The 15,491-nt window shown below is 54.8% G+C and overlaps 2 protein-coding genes across 3 annotated transcripts; both read right to left on the reverse strand.

Annotated features, from left to right (window-relative positions):
- Nucleotides 1–370: 370 nt before the first annotated feature.
- On the reverse strand, nucleotides 371–6,131 carry LOC310919119 (complement decay-accelerating factor-like; the record flags this gene model as incomplete). The annotated part of the gene is made up of 9 exons (XM_083878298.1): nucleotides 371–393; nucleotides 502–561; nucleotides 1,173–1,367; nucleotides 1,834–1,916; nucleotides 2,386–2,472; nucleotides 3,475–3,574; nucleotides 4,204–4,395; nucleotides 5,600–5,782; nucleotides 6,011–6,131. The coding sequence occupies 9 exons, from the start codon at nucleotides 6,129–6,131 to the stop codon at nucleotides 371–373; spliced, it is 1,044 nt and encodes a 347-aa protein (XP_083734424.1).
- Nucleotides 6,132–7,497: 1,366 nt separating this feature from the next.
- On the reverse strand, nucleotides 7,498–15,090 carry LOC310919281 (complement decay-accelerating factor-like). Of its 2 annotated transcripts, XR_014591805.1 has the most exons (8): nucleotides 14,988–15,090; nucleotides 12,646–12,825; nucleotides 11,783–11,971; nucleotides 11,162–11,344; nucleotides 10,225–10,413; nucleotides 9,582–9,761; nucleotides 8,366–8,565; nucleotides 7,498–8,065 (listed from the first exon to the last, which is right to left on the reverse strand). XR_014591805.1 is itself a non-coding variant. In XM_083878577.1 (6 exons), exons 1-5 carry the CDS (start codon nucleotides 15,058–15,060, stop codon nucleotides 10,271–10,273), a joined length of 768 nt encoding a protein of 255 aa, XP_083734703.1. In that variant the 5' UTR covers nucleotides 15,061–15,090; the 3' UTR covers nucleotides 9,578–9,761; nucleotides 10,225–10,270. The 2 variants fall into 2 exon arrangements, 1 of the variants encoding a protein (XP_083734703.1); XM_083878577.1 differs by lacking the exons at nucleotides 7,498–8,065; nucleotides 8,366–8,565 and having other exon boundaries at nucleotides 9,578–9,761.
- Nucleotides 15,091–15,491: the final 401 nt, after the last annotated feature.

A 15,491-nucleotide genomic window follows, 5' to 3' on the forward strand; every position in this document is an offset into this window, starting at 1 on the left:
TCCACAAAATGATGCAAAATTGGACGGTTTTAACTTCTGAAAGCAGCCAGGTGGGGGAAGGATCCCCAGGTACTTCGGAACACACATGGATCCTTTGCTGGTCCCAGAATAGGATTTTGGGGATTTGTACAAAGGTAGAACAAATCTGAACCCTGGGGCAGCCCAGTTCCTGCTCACTGAAGAGAAATATGGGGGGGAAATGAAAACTGCAGGTTTTAGGGGTGGGAGTTACCAGGAAGTCCCACTGATCTCCTCATCCCTCCAGGACTGACCTGGTTTCCTGAAGAAAGAGGAGGATGGGGAGGAGGGGATGGTATTTTGGAGTGCCTTTTTATAGAGGCTGAGCTTCCTCTCCCACGCGAGACGCTTCCTAGAGAGCTGGAGACCATTTCCCTGGGGGCCTGAGATAATGAAATTCACGGGGCGAAATTCTTTCGTAGAAAGGCAATAAAGGAGAAAAACAAATGAGACTTGATTCAGTGTCAAATAATTTTGACTCACTTTTGGGAGGAGCTCTGCTCTTCATGACTTTTGCTCCAAGGCTGACAGCTGAGATTTTCTCTGAGGGACAAAGAGGGAGCATTGCTGGGAGCACTCTGCCTTCCTTGCAGAGTCTGCTCAGTCCTTGCTCCAGCACTGCCTTTTTCTCCTTTAAAATTCCCTTTACGAGTTACATTTGACCCCTCCTGAGCTTCATACCTGCAGTATTTTAAGCTGGTTCATCCTAAATACCAAACTCAATAAAAAATAAAAAATAAAAAAATAAAATAATCATAATAATAATAAATAAATTATAAATAACATCGTACATAAAATTAAAAAAGAATAATAAATAAAAAAGTTTAAAATAATAATAAGATAAATAATACATAATACATAATAAAGAATAAAGAAAAAACACAGAATATATAATATATAGTATATAATATATATTATATATAGTCTATAATATATAGTATATTGTATATATACTATATAATACACAAAAGTAATAAATAAATAATAATAATAGTAATAATAAATAACACAGAATACAGAATAAAGAATAAACTACAGAATACATAATATATAATAAATAATACAGAACAAATAATAAATAATGCCTAATAAAACTACATAAGAAATAATCAATAAATAATAATTAGTAATAAATAATCAACCACTGAAACCACCTTTGCACTTGGGCACAGCTCCGCTCCAGACTCCACTGGTTTTGTCCCCGCTCCTACAGTGGATGCTCCGGTTCCCAACCAGCTGGAAGTTGGGCTCACAGCTGTAGGTCACCGTGGAGTTATAAACAAAAATCTCAGTTCCTTCCCCATCGTGTCTCCCGTGGCTGATTGGAGGAGGTGGAGGGCAGGTAATTACTACAAGGGAGAAGGACAACGTGTTTGCTAAAAGTTTTAATAAAAAATACAAAATGTTTGAGTCTGCCAAAGGTTCCCGAAGATGAACTTTGGGCAGTGAAGGTGGGTGAGCAGCAGGAGATGGGTAAAGCACTGCTCCTGTCCCAGTTCTCTCTCATTTCTTCCCAAAGTGTTTCTCTTCCCACACCTTTCTCCCTCTCACAGCAAATAAACAGCAGCTCAGGATTCCTGGAAATATCATCCCATCACCCTCAGTCATTACAATAATGTTGGTTTTGTGGGAACAAAGCTGCTGAAACAGCATCAGCAGCAGAGTGGGAATTTCTCAGCTGTGCTTCTGGGGACGGGTCAGCCACAGAGTCTCAACAAAAACAATCCACAAAGAGGTTTGGGCTGGGCATTGGGAGGCAGGATGTGCTGGAGTGAGGTAAAAAGGTTCAATCTCACAATTAAAGATGAATCTCACATTCACAAGTTGGGATTTTGCTCCATTCAACCTCGTTTCCTGTCAGCTGGCACCGGATGAAATTATTCCCAACTAATTTGTACCTGTAACACACGAGAGAAAATGAGTGTAACCCTCCACAACCTGAGAATATTTCCCACTCACTCCAGCACGAGGATGCTCAGGGGTGTAGGAAAGGCAGCTTTGGACAAGCAGTGATGCTGACACTGCTGGTTAACAGGAGAACTCCTGCCAGGAGCTGTGCTCAAACATTTTAGGTGAGTCTCTGCTCTGACTCTGCATTTCCCATGGCAGGGAAGGGAGGATTTGGGGCTGGGGCTGGCAGAGCTCTCTGGGAATGCCAGGGCAGGATTCCCACATGGATTTGCTGAATCAGGGGCTCCATCCTCGCCTGCTCCTGGCCCTCAGCAGTGCTGGGATTGACTCTGTCACCACCCAGGGCCTGTCCCACGCTGTGTCCCCTCAGGGGTGAGGTGACAAGGAGGGACCTCCCTGCTGAGCACACACAGCACCTCCACAGGCTGGGCTCAGCCCCAACTGCTGCTCACTGACCTGGCTCTGCTGAACCCCTCAGTGCTGTGGGGCAGGACGGGGTCCCCAGTGTCCCCCAGTGCCACCTCCTGCCTAACACCTGCTCTGGGGTGTCAGGTGCAGCTGTTTTGCTGAAGTTCTGCCAGAAAATCAGATATCAGCACATTGCTGGGCCACCTGCTCAGCTGATAAGATGCTTCCCCCAGAGACCTTGAGGATTTACCATCCCTGCAAGTGTCCAAGGCAAGGTTGGACAAGGCCTGGAGCCACCTGGGACAGTGGAAGGTGTCCCTGTCCAGGGCAGGGGGTGGCACTGGGTGAGGTTTAAGGTCTCTTCCAACCCAAACCAGTCTGGGGTTCAGAAAGATCCTCCATGTACAGCAGAGACCAGTGAGGGGCAGCAGGGAATGATCCACATTTAATTAAAGTGGTTCCTGCACTGGTTTGCTGGAAGCTCATGGATCTTGTTCTGACACTTTCCCCATCCTGAATCGCCCTCCTGTGCAAACCCCTCAGCATCTGGAGATGATGGATAAAATCTGATCTAACTTACATTATCCCTCCACCCTGATGTGGATTCACAAAGTTGAGCTCAACCCCAGCAGGGCGGGACACACTTTCATTTTCTCCAGTTACATCCCAAGGGAGAGACAAAACCCCTCTGCTCAATGTGGAGCTGGGCAGCACAGGGCAGAGGATGCCAGCTGCTTCCTGCTGGGAGGGGGGAACACCAGCTGCAGTGGCAAGAGCTTAAAATGTGGGGCCTGTCCACTGCCTTTGGGCCCTGATTGAAAGCAGGCAGCAGCCATGAGTCAGCTCCTGATGGTGGAAATTGTGCTTCACTGCACTTCTCCAGCTGAACTTGATGTTAAAAATTCCAATGTAACCCCTTTTTAGTCACTATATCTCAACTGTCTTAAGCTGAAATATTTTCAATAACTTGTATTGAAGTCTAGAGTTACCAACTGAGAGTACAACCAACTGCTGCTGTTGGGATGGACACTTAGAGCTCCTCTGGGTGGCACTTGAAGGAAGAAGTGACCCTGAATCCTGACCCTGGTGCCCTCCCCGCAGCTGTGTGCCCCTCTGGAGCTGTGTCCCAGCACTCACCCATCCTCACAGAACACATCCAGTCGTGCTCCCAGCTGCAGGTCTGTCAGTGGACCCATCCTCCCCCCGGGCACAGCTCCTGGGGCACTGCAGGACCTCTCTGGGGACACAAAAACACTGAGTGAGACATGAGACACAGGCTTGGAGGGGCAGTCCCAAAGGTCCCAGAGAGTTTTGCTCCATGGGCATCACAGCTGGGCTGGCAGGAGCTCAGCTGGAGGGGAAGGTGGGGATCCCCAAATGCTCCACACACACTGAGGGGTTTCCAGCTCAGTGGATTAGGAATAAAGTACTCTGAGTGTGGAAAAACACTCCTGCCACACCACCAGAGTCAATATTCCATGGGCTCCACCAGGAGAATGCTTTGCCTTCATGAAGAAGTTCAGTGCTAGAACTGCAAGTTGGGATTTGTCCCCTGCGTGTGCCATGTCCCAGTGAAAACATCTTTAGAACCCAAAAAGGTTGGAAAAGACCTCTGAGACTACAGAGTCCAACCAAACATTCCCCAGCATGAAAATCAAACCAGACCTGTTTATGCCAGAGAAAAACAGAAAGAACATCACTGATACTTCCGTTCAAGCTTAAATAGGAATGAAAAGGAATATTCACTCAATTTTGTGTTAATGGAGCTGTTGAGGTGACAACAATCAGGCTGAATTTTGGGCTGCAGGTTGGGAGCATCCAGGGCTGCTTTTTTTTGATGGGTGTGGGGGCAGCAGTAATACTCACTCCTGCAGAGCTCAGCAGGCTGTGACCAGGTCAGGTTGTGGAGGCAGGTGCTGGAGGGGGAGCTCTCCGAGGTGTTCTCGTAGCCGGGCCGGCACACGTAGCTCACGTTGGTGCCCACGGGGAAGAAATTCCTCATCTCGTCCTCCTTGGACAGGGCAGCAAACCTCAGCCTGGTTGGGACAGCGCAGCTCCCTGGCAGCCAAAACCATTTCTTTTGTGGTCATGTCACCACAAATGTGTTCAGAAAATATGAATGTGAATTATGAAATATATCTGAATACTTGGCTTACAATATGAACTGCCAAGCAAGAGGAGTGCTGCCGAGATATCCCTGAAATAAGTTTATTAAACCTGAGGTACCTCATTCAAATTCTGCCAGAAAACTGAAAGTAGCTTAGAGGAAAAGAACAAATATTTAGGGTTTGGAAGGAATTATTTACAGGAATATTTTAAATAGGCTGGATATGTACAACTGGGCACACTGATGAGGAGGGGGTGATGAGGAAGCTGGTCTGGCAGGGCTGCTCACCAGGAGTGAGCCAAACACCCCCCGGGATCACGGCAGTGCTGCTGGAGAGCTCCTGGCAGGTGAATTCGGGTTCCTCACCAGGCTGCGGGACCAGAGCGGGGATGGAGGGGAGTGAGGAGCTCGGGGAAGGGTTTAGCAGGACATGGGGAGGGCAGGAACAGGCTGGGGGACACAGGAGTCCTCAGCCCCTGAGTGACCGCTGTCCCAGCCCCTGAGTGACCCTTTCCCAGCCCCTGAGTGACCCTTTCCCAGCCCCTGAGTGACCCCTCTCCCAGCCCCTGAGTGACCCCTCTCCCATCCCCTGAGTGACCCCTCTCCCATCCCCTGAGTGACCCCTCTCCCAGCCCGAGTGACCCCTCTCCCATCCCCTGACTGACCCCTCTCCCAGCCCCTGCAGCCACCAGCAGCTCTGAGGGGAGCAGTGCAGGGCAGAGGGTTTGTCCCATGGGATGGGGACCGTGACAGAGGGTTTGTCACTAGGGACAGTGATGGGGACACAGCGGGTTTGTCCCCTGGGACAGGGACACAGCGGGTTTGTCCCCTGGGATGGGGACAGGGACACAGTGGGTTTATCCCCTGGCACAGGGACACAGTGGGTTTATCCCCTGGGACAGGGACACAGCGGGTTTATCCCCTGGGACAGGGACACAGTGGGTTTATCCCCTGGGACAGGGACAGGGACACAGCGGGTTTGTCCCCTGGGATGGGGACAGGGACACAGCGGGTTTGTCCCCTGGGACAGGGACAGGGACACAGCGGGTTTGTCCCCTGGGACGGGGCCGGTGCCAGCGCAGCGCAGCCCCCAGCAGGGACAGGGACAGGGATGTCGGCCCGGGGCTGTTTCAGATAAAAAAGGAAGGTATTTACGGCCGCAGGGCTCGGGCAGTCGGGACCAGATGTCTCCGGGCAGGCACTCCGTGGTGTCGGGCAGCCCCGGGATCCTGCGGGCTCCCTCCGCGCAGGTGAAGGTCACCCTGGATCCCACCGGGAAACTGCTGGAGCTGCTGGAGGGCCTGGAGTGGGCCATGGCAGGAGGGGGCCCGCAGTCACCTGTGACAGGAGAACCCCTCCTCAGGTGAGGAACCCCTTCCCCGCCCCAGGAGGGGTTGGGATGGCCCGGGGCTCCCCTGGGGGAAAGGCACCGGCCAGGGCTGGGTCTGCGAGAGCACCGAGCCACAGGTGAGTCCCCAGGCTCGGGGGTGACATCACCCAGCCCAGCCCCTGAGCAGGTGAGGGCCAGGCAGGTGTCTGTGCTCCTTCCCACGGCCCCGTACTCACCGTGAGCCGCAGGAATGCTGAGGAGCCCCAGCAGGGCCAGGAGCAGCACGGGGTGACCAGAGGCCACCCCACAGCCCGGGGGGTCAGGGTGTCCCCCCCATCCCACTGCTCCAGCCTTCATTGCAGCCAGTGCTGAGCTCCTCTGTCCAAGGGCTGTCTGTGTGCGGGGCTGGGAGGGGATGCAGAGGCTCCACCAAACCCTCTGGACATGTGGAAACCTTCCCAGGACACCCACGGAGCTGAAATCTCTGTCAGGAGCACGGGGAGCAGCCAGGGTGGGGACAACTGTCACTCACAGCTCGGGGAGAGCCTCCTGCTCCTCCTGCCCCTTCTATCAGGCTCTTTATTTGTGCTGAGGCTGGCTGTGAGCTCTGACCAACACAATTTTTCCAAAACTAAGTTCCCAGACAGGAAAAGACCCCGTTCCAGCCCCAGACTGGTCCAGGGTAGGAAAACACCTCCTCAGTTATTTGCTGGCAGGTGATGCACCACAGCTCTGCTGTCAGCACAGTCAGTGAAGCAAATGAAAAACTTGTCCTTCTCCTTTGCTGTTTTTCTTTTTTTTTCATTGACTCCCTGAGTCAGTGGTAATGAGGAACGGGTGTGAGCAGCTGCATCTGCGTCCTCATCAGCCCAGTGACATGTGTGACATCAGCCGGGGCTGCTCACACCCCTCTCACACACACCCAGCTTTTATTGACACTTGTGGGTGCCGAGCCTTGCAGAGGGAGAGAAAAACCCAGCCTGCAGTCCCAGGTGAGCTCAGGGTGGAGGGGACAGAGGTGTCACCCCAGGAGGGTGCAGCCCTGCTCAGGGAGCAGCTCTCCTGGCTGAGCTCCTCACCTGGAAGTGGAGAAGCACAGGTGGATCCCAAAGCACCTTTCTGTGCAAAATCAGAGACACCACCCCTTCCCTGGCTGTTGGTAACAAATAAAACAATTTGAATCCCTTCTAAAGGCACACATCTGGCAGTGATGCTCGTACAGGAGGTGAAGGCTCCTTCTCCTCCTCCTCCCACCCAGCCTGGGCTGCTGCAGCTCCCCGAGCACCCCAGGCCTCACCCAGCTCAGGGCTCAGCTTTCCCCCAGAACCACCACTGGATCTGGGAAATCTGCCCAATTTACAGCCAACATTTCAGATCACAATTCCCCCCTGGATAAACCACAGGATAAACCCCCCAGGAATAACCACAGCACCAGAGCTGACCACAGGGTCTGATCAGCATTGACTGAGGAACAGGGATGTGCTGCCCGATCCTCTGCCCTTGGAACTGGTTGAATTCCAGCACCTGCTCTGAGCATTTGCTCACCAGAAATAGGGATGTGGAAGACGACACCAGCTCAGGAATTTTGGCAGGGCCAGGAACCTGTTGCCTGTTTAAATCCAGGGATGAGGTCACAGCAGCCTCATCAGTGCACTTCCTGTGAACTGCCCTTACCCAGACAAACAGAAATCAGGAGCTGGATGAACAGAAATCAGGTTTGACATTTATTGCACCACTATTTCCAGCAGGATGCAAATGGACCCAAACCCAGCTGGACCGGAAGCACTTTCAGAGCCAATTCTGGACTCATCTCAGCTTTCCTGGACTTCACTCCCATTACCACAGTTAAGACAGTGATTTTTAAAAGCTAAATTTAATCTCTTTCTATGCTTCACAATATGAAATGACAAACAACTTATTGAAGAGCAAAGCAAGCTTGTAGGTTAGAGCAGAACCCACTCCCTGCTCTGGCATCCAGCACAGCAAAAGCACCTGCCATGCACTGGTGATTATTTTCCTGGCTCCAGGCATGCAAACATAAACTATAAAACCACCCAGAGCCTTCTCAGAGATGCTGTGGCTGCCAAACTGTGAGTTCACCAAAGGAAAGGTGAGGGTTACAAGGGTCCAGTTTCATTTCAGATTTCTAGTTCCATCTCTAGTCTTTTAATCTCCAGGAGGAGTTTCTGTATTTCCAGCAGACTTTTCACTTCTTCTACAGGCACGCCGCATTCAAAGGTCGATTTAATATAATGCACCTCTTGACACACGTCAGCATCACCTTCTTTCATCTGTTAAACAGGAAAACAGAGCCCAGGACAGCCTGTGAGGACGGGCTGCAGCACAGGCAGAGCCATCCACTCCTCAGCTGCGAGGCTGCCCTGTCCCAACAGGGGCTGTGTCCTCCTTAGGACCAGAAATGAAAAGATTTTGAGCAGATTAAGCAGTTTCCATGTCAGAAATCAGGCAGCACCCAGCCAGGCTCAGCATCCTGGGGCTCTGAGCACCCGGAAAGGTTGGACCAGGTTGGACTGGATGATCCTTAAGGCTTCCCCCCAGCCCAGCCCATTCTGTAATCCTGTGGTACTCACACACTTGGGCAGTGGTGTCCAGCTGCCACCAGGCAAGCAGGTGGCTGTCCAGGTGTCTTCCAAAGGCATCATTTCACTGTCCAGCAGCTGGTAGCCAGGCAGGCACTCGAGGGTGACAGTCTCGTTGGTCTGGTACCACGTCTTACCACCCAAAGGGCTTTTCACCCTCCCATAGGGCACTTGTGGTTGTGGACACAGAACTGAAGGGAAAACACAGAGCTGAAGGCAGGTGGACAGAGGTCAGAGAGAAGTTTGGGAGGGCTAAGCCAGTGCTGAGGAACTTAAAATTGTGGAGCTGTGAAGTGAAATGTGAAAGCAAACATCCCTCTCTTCAGGAGGGTGGAGGTCAGAGCAGCCCCTGTGAGGTGCTGTGAATTCCTTATGGATTTGCTGTTTCCTGGCAGTGTCTCAATCCAGACATCCCCACCATGGGGGGGACATGTGGCAATGACGGAAGGGAAAGGCAGTGAACTCCTGACCTGTCTTAGAGCCTCCTTTACACACAGTTGTCCATAAAAACTCAACTATTACCTGGAAAGCACCAGTTTGGGAAGGTTGTTTCTTCTGCAGAGGAGAAGGACTCAGGAAGCCTCAAGGACAGACAGAGCCAGGAAATGCTGCACCCCAAACCCTCTGCTCTGCCCCAGCGGCCTTGGGCTGAGCAGGGAGATTTTTGGGAGCACCCCTAAATTCCCATCAGATTTACAGTTAGAAGGGAACAGTTTCCTTCACCCCAAACCGCAATTTGTTAGTTAATCACTACATCCTCCCGCCGTGGGGGTTTGGGAGGCTGAACTGAAAAGAAAATGCACATTAAAAATCAAGGAGCAGGAGATGGAGGAGAAGGTGCTGACTCACCTGGCTGGCAGGTGGGCAGGGAACAGGAAAAATGAGCTCGATATTTTCTGAGCCTGAGAACTGCTGTGCTCTTCCCAAGGGAAACTTTTCAACAGTTTTTCTTTTTTCCAAAACAACCTTGTGTAAACAATATTCCTTTCTCATAACAACAGGTGTTGTTTGCTATTTTTGTTCCTGAGCCAATGGGAGAGGTGTCAGCCCTATGGACCCATAACGTGCCTTTAGCACAGCGTGTTATAAAAGGGCTGAATGAATTGTAAATAAACCTTCTGATTTCTACTGCCTCCTGACTGGAGTCAACATCTTTATTTTCTGTCCTATTGTGACACAGGAGATGGAGGAGAAGGTGCTGACTCACCTGGCTGGCAGGTGGGCACGGGCGGGTCCCAGGTGCCATCAGCCCGGCACTGGCTCTGGGCAGCCCCGCGCAGCCCGAAGCCTGGGTCACAGGAGAACTGCAGGAGCAGCCCATAGGGAAAGGTGAACGTCTGTGGGCTCATCCTGCCCCTCTGCACCACGGGCCTGGGGCAGCGAACGGCTGCAGGACAGAGCAGGGCTGGGAGTGGGCTCTGGGCACAGCAGGGCCTGGGCACAGCTGCTCCTGCCAAGGCCCTGATGGCCCCAGGGAGAAGAACCAGAGTCTGACACTTCCAGGTGGATCAGCCCCCCTCCTGTGAAGGAAGCAGCATCTCCAGGTAGCCCTGCTCAGTTTAACCACATTGTTCTGAGTGCTAACACTGCCCCCGGTGCCTGGCTCAGCCTGATCCCATACCCTGATCCTATACCCTGACCCCATACCCTGACCCCACACCCTGCTCCCTATACCCTGACCCCATACTCTGACCCCATACCCTGATCCCATACCCTGACCCCACACCCTGATCCCCATACCCTGACCCCCCACTTTGATCCCATACCCTGCTCCCCATACCCTGACCCCACACTCTGACCCCATACTCTGATTCCCATACCCTGACCCCATACCCTGACCCCACACTCACCCCTGCACTCCGGGGCAGGCCCGCTCCACGTCAGGTTCTCCCCATCCTAGGAGGTGCAGTAGATGGACTCGTTCCCGATGAGGGACAGCCCCTCCACACAGCTGTACTTGACTTCAGAGCCATAGGGGAAATCCTGCACCCCCGGCGCAGAGTGCTGCCCGTTGGTGATTTTGGGAGGGGGATCACAGACTGTGTGAGAGTGAAGGGAAAAATCAGGTTTTCCTCATTCCTTTAGGGAGGCAGAACAGAGGGAGGTGACAGGAGGGGCTGGTTCCCTGTGCTCATGCCAAATGTCCCTCTCCTCACAGTCCTCCGTGCCTCTAGCCAGTGTCCCCAGTCTGACCCAGCCCATGAACCAACCCTCAGCACCCGCAGCATCTGTCCCCTCCCCTTCAGCCCCTTCCCCGTCTTCATTCCCTCCTCTTTTCCATGAGAAACGATCCTGCTCCTAAGCAAGCTCAGGGAATGGTGAGTGTCATAAACCCCTTGAAGAATCCTTTGGGAAGTGGCTGCAAGTCCCATTAACCAACACATTTCATCAATCACAGTTTTGGCAGAGGATGGAAATGCTAAAGTCCTTCAAGGCTGTGGCTTCCCAGCCCCGCTGCTGTCCCTCCCCAGGGATGGCACTCCCAGCCTCACTGTCCCTCCCCAGGGATGGCACTCCCAACCCCCCTGTCCCCAGGGATGGCACTCCCAGCCCCGCTGTCCCTCCCCAGGGATGGCACTCCCAGCCCCGCTGTCCCCAGGGATGGCACTCCCAGCCCCGCTGTCCCCAGGGATGGCACTCCCAGCCCCACTGTCCCTCCCCAGGGATGGCACTCCCAGCCCCGCTGTCCCCAGGGATGGCACTCCCAGCCCCGCTGTCCCCAGGGATGGCAGTCCCAGCCCCGCTGTCCCCAGGGATGGCACTCCCAGCCCTGCTGTCCCCACTCACCCCGGACACAGTAGGGCACGGGGGGTCTCCACATCCCGTCAGACGAGCACTGGGCCCTGTCTTTGCCCTTGAGCACGTAGCCGTGGTCACACTGGAAGTCCACCTGCTGCCCGAAGGTGTACTCGGCTCTCCTGGGGCTGACCTCGCTGCCGTGGGGGATCACCGGGCTGGGACACTGCACCTCTGAGGAGTGACAGCATCACAGGGGAGGGATTTGCACAGAGGGATCCCCAGCAGTGGTGCTGCACTGACCCAGCCGAGCTGCACTGCCAGACACCTCTAACCACAGCCGGCAGGCTCAGGGATGGGAATCACAGCCTAACAACCATCCCTCCTGGAGGGCAGAGGGATGTGAGAGCCCTGTGATCAGCTGGAAAGCGTGCCGAGGGCAGGGCACATCCCTGCCCGCATCCCTGAATCCTTGTTGGGGCCGCTGAGTAACCAGCGGCACCCGCAGCTTTCCCTTTCCAGCTACGCCACCCTTTGAGCAGCCAAATTATTGCCGGGGAGAGCCGGAGGCGCTGGAGGAAGCGCTGCTGTCCCGCGGCCCGGGCGGGGGGCTCGGGAGCCGGGTCACTCCATGGGTGAGTCCTCGGCAAAGCGAAGGGAGCGGTTACTCACGCTGGCAGAGCCTCGGCAGCCAGGACCAGGTGTAGTTCTGGAGGCAGGTGATGGTCGGGGTCACCCCGGGGATCAGGGCGTACCCCAGCCGGCAGGAGTAGCTCACCCTGCTCCCGGGAGGGAACCCGTGGGGCTGGAAGTGGCGCCGGAGCTCGGCGAACTCCACAGAGGGAGGGGAGCGACACCGCCCTGGGGACAGAGCAGGGGACACAAAGCTGGGGACAGGACACAGAGCCTGAGCACTGCCCTGGGGATAGAGCAGGGGACACAGAGCTGGGGACAGGACACAGAGCCTGAGCACTGCCCTGGGGACAGAGCAGGGGACACAGAGCTGGGGACAGGACACAGAGCCTGAGCACTGCCCTGGGGACAGAGCAGGGGACAGGACACAGAGCCTGAGCACTGCCCTGAGGACAGAGCAGGGGACAGGACACAGAGCCTGAGCACTGCCCTGGGGACAGAGCAGGGGACAGGACACAGAACAAGGGACAGCACAGACTCTCAGCACTGTCCTGGGGACAACACAGACCCTCAGCACTGGCAGCTTTTCTTTGGTGGAAAACCCCCCGAATCAGTGAGGGACAGCAGCGCTCCTGAGTGTGGCTGTGAGGTGAGGAGAAAGGGAAAAACAGCAGGGAAAATCCCCCAGAGGACGTGAACTGAGTGAGAATCTTTGGTTTTGGTACCTGGCGGGTGTCCCCTGCAGGAAGGGACAGCCCTGCCACGCTCCCGGGGCGATCCCAGGGGGAATCCTGGCGGGCAGCAGCGCTCCTGGCGATGCCCACCCTCCCTCCAGGCGTTTCTGGGGGAATGGGAGCAGCCGACTGCGCCTGGCAAAGGCCGGGAGGGCGGGCTGAGCTCACCTGGCACACAGAAGGGCTCCCCTGGGTACAACTTGCCGTAGGTCACGCAGGTCACCGTGGTGCTGCCGCCCTGGGGCACGAAGCCGGGCTCGCACTGCAGCGTGGCCGTGCTGCCGTAGCTGAGGTTCCCTGCAGGGCTCAGCTGCCCGTGGGGGATGTGAGGGACGCGACATGGAACCTCTGTGATCACCAAAAAAAGAGAAAAAAAAGGCGTTTCCAGGGGTGGTGTTGTGTGATGCCACCGCAGTGACCTGTTGTTAGAGGATCTGAAATGAAGGACACGCACACAGTCAGCAGTCAGGGCAAAAGAGAGGAACATTTATTTTTTTTTTTTTATTTTGATTTATATAGATTCAGGGATTGGAGGATGAGGTTGCCACCTCTCCGACCTCACTGGTCAAACGAGAAGTCTATTAATTGTTCTTCCTCTACAGAGGAAGGTAAACAGGAAGAACAGTTTATGAAACTACTTTTGTTTGCATGAAAATCTGTGAGAAATTCTACCACAAAAATGCAAACATCAGAAGGCTGAAAAAAATTAGGGCGACAGTGACGGAGTGTCAGGGCAGCTCTGTGTGTGTGAGGGGGAGGAGGCAAAGCTGTTTGGGAAATGCAGGGATTGAGGAGGGGGTTTGGGGCTTAATGAACATCCTGAGCAGCCCCCAACAGGACCCTGAACCTGTGGGGTTTCCTTCCCACACAGTCAAACACATTTTCTGCCCTTCCCTTGGAGCATTTGCCCAGGCAGGGCACAAGTGACTCAGCTCAGGTGGATGCAGCCACCTGCAGCCTCGAAAAAAAGAGAAGCTCTACAACAACTGCATAACCTCTGTCACATCACTGATGTCCCGACAACAAACTCCTCTTTCCATGTCTCCCATGAGAAATATTTGGGGGCTTATCACAAATAACGGGGAAAACAAAACTCCAGCAGCTCTAACTGGGATTTCTTCATGCCTGGCAGTGCTGGAAGGTCACCAAGGCAGAGTTAAAAACGTGTTTGGACATCCTGATTCTTCCCACACCTGCACCGCTGCTGCCTTTGGTGCCATCCCCATGGAAAATACCTTGGAAATTATCTTGTTTGTGTCTCCTCCAGGCTCCAGATTAATTACTGGCACCTCATTAGCAATGTTTGGCTTTGGGAAATGGGCTGAGAAGCATCAGGGAGTAAAAGCAATAAATACTAAGAATAGACCCGGTGTGCACAGGCAGTGCTGGTGCAGGGAGGGGCTGGGACGGGCTGTGCACCTGGAGAAGCTTCTGGAAAGGTTTGGGTTAAACTGAACCCTCAACTTCCAGACAGAAACTGCAGCCTATTCCCCTTCTCAGAGACATTTAGTGCTCAGCAGATTTGCACTTCTGCAGTTCTGGGGTCAGCCTGGGGACGCCTGGTCGTGCCCCAGCTGCCTTGGGCAGGTCTGGGGCTGCTCCGGGGCTGAGGAATCGCAGAATCAACCAGAGAATTGTGGAAGGGCCGTTAAAGTTGGAATGGAAGGGACAGTAAACCCATCCAGTGCCACCCCTGCCATGGCAGGGACACCTTCCACTGTCCCAGGCTGCTCCAAGCCCCATCCAGCCTGGCCTGGGACACTGCCAGGGATCCAGGGGCAGCCACAGCTGCTCTGGGCACCCTGTGCCAGGGCCTGCCCACCCTCCCAGAGAGGGATTCCTTCCTAACACCTCACCTAAACCTGCCCTTATTCACCTTAAACCCATTCCCTTTCCCCTGTCACTCCATTCCTGGTGAAAAGCCCCTCTCCAGCCTTCCTGGAGCCCCTTCAGGCACGGCAAGGCTCCGTCAGCTCTTCCCAAAGCCCTCGAGAAAGGAAAGCAGAGCGTCAGAAGCCGAGACCCCGGGAAAGGAGGGGAGCAGACCCGGAGGATGGAGAGGAGCAGAGCCCAAGGAGGGAGGGGAGCAGAGCCCGAGGAGGGAGGGGAGCAGACCCGGAGGATGGAGAGGAGCAGACCCCAAGGAGGGAGGGGAGCAGGGCCCGAGGAGGGAGGGGAGCAGAGCCCAAGGAGGGAGGGGAACAGAGCCCAAGGAGGGAGGGGAGCAGAGCCCGGGGAGGGAGGGGAGCAGGGCCCGAGGAGGGAGGGGAACAGAGCCCAAGGAGGGAGGGGAGCAGAGCCGGAGGATGGAGGGGAGCAGGGCCCGAGGAGGGAGGGGAACAGAGCCCAAGGAGGGAGGGGAGCAGAGCCCGGGGAGGGAGGGGAGCAGAGCCCGAGGAGGGAGGGGAGCAGAGCCCGGGGAGGGAGGGGAGCAGAGCCGGAGGATGGAGGGGAGCAGACCTCGAGGAGGGAGGGGAGCAGAGCCCGGGGAGGGAGGGCAGGACACTCACTCCGAGTCCCCGCCGGCTGCAGCAGCAGAAGCATCGCTGCCAGGAGCTGCCCTGGCCCCAGCAGCCCGGGCATGGTGTGCGCTGGGAGCTGCCCTGGGCAGGAGGATCCTGTGCCCCGAGAGCCGCCGGGGAAGGGGAAGCGGCAGGGGGAAGTTGGGGACAGGCCACACACGGCCCTGACACCACCCCCAGGCTGAGCTCCCCGCCTGGGATGTGCGAGGCGGGGGAGGCTGCCCTGGGCACAGAGGGAATGGAGGGGTTTGTGGGTTTTCTTGTTTTCAAGAGTTCCAACAGTGTTTTACCGCTCCAACCCCTCTGCAGCAGCCTGGCCTCGTGTGTGAGGCACGTTAACACCTGAGCAGGTGGGGTGGGAGTGTAAAACACACCTGTGAAAACATCCCCACACACATCCCTGAACTCATGGAACAGCACCTCATGGAGCTCTTTGTTTACATACACTAGAAATAAAGTTATATTACATTATATTATATTATATTATATTAT

This window comes from Zosterops lateralis, assembly GCF_965231275.1.
Source record: "Zosterops lateralis genome assembly, chromosome: 26".
Classification (NCBI taxonomy): domain Eukaryota; kingdom Metazoa; phylum Chordata; class Aves; order Passeriformes; family Zosteropidae; genus Zosterops; species Zosterops lateralis.

Bases quoted from the DNA above. Each gene is read 5' to 3' on its own strand.
- LOC310919281 (XM_083878577.1), bottom strand. From the start codon at position 15,060: ATGCCCGGGCTGCTGGGGCCAGGGCAGCTCCTGGCAGCGATGCTTCTG. The intron at 11,972-12,645 runs GTGAGCTCAGCC...CTCTGTCCCCAG, and splicing joins GGAGCCCTTCTGTGTGCCAG to GGCGGTGTCGCTCCCCTCCC. The intron at 11,345-11,782 runs GTGAGTAACCGC...GTCACTCCTCAG, and splicing joins GCTGCCGAGGCTCTGCCAGC to AGGTGCAGTGTCCCAGCCCG.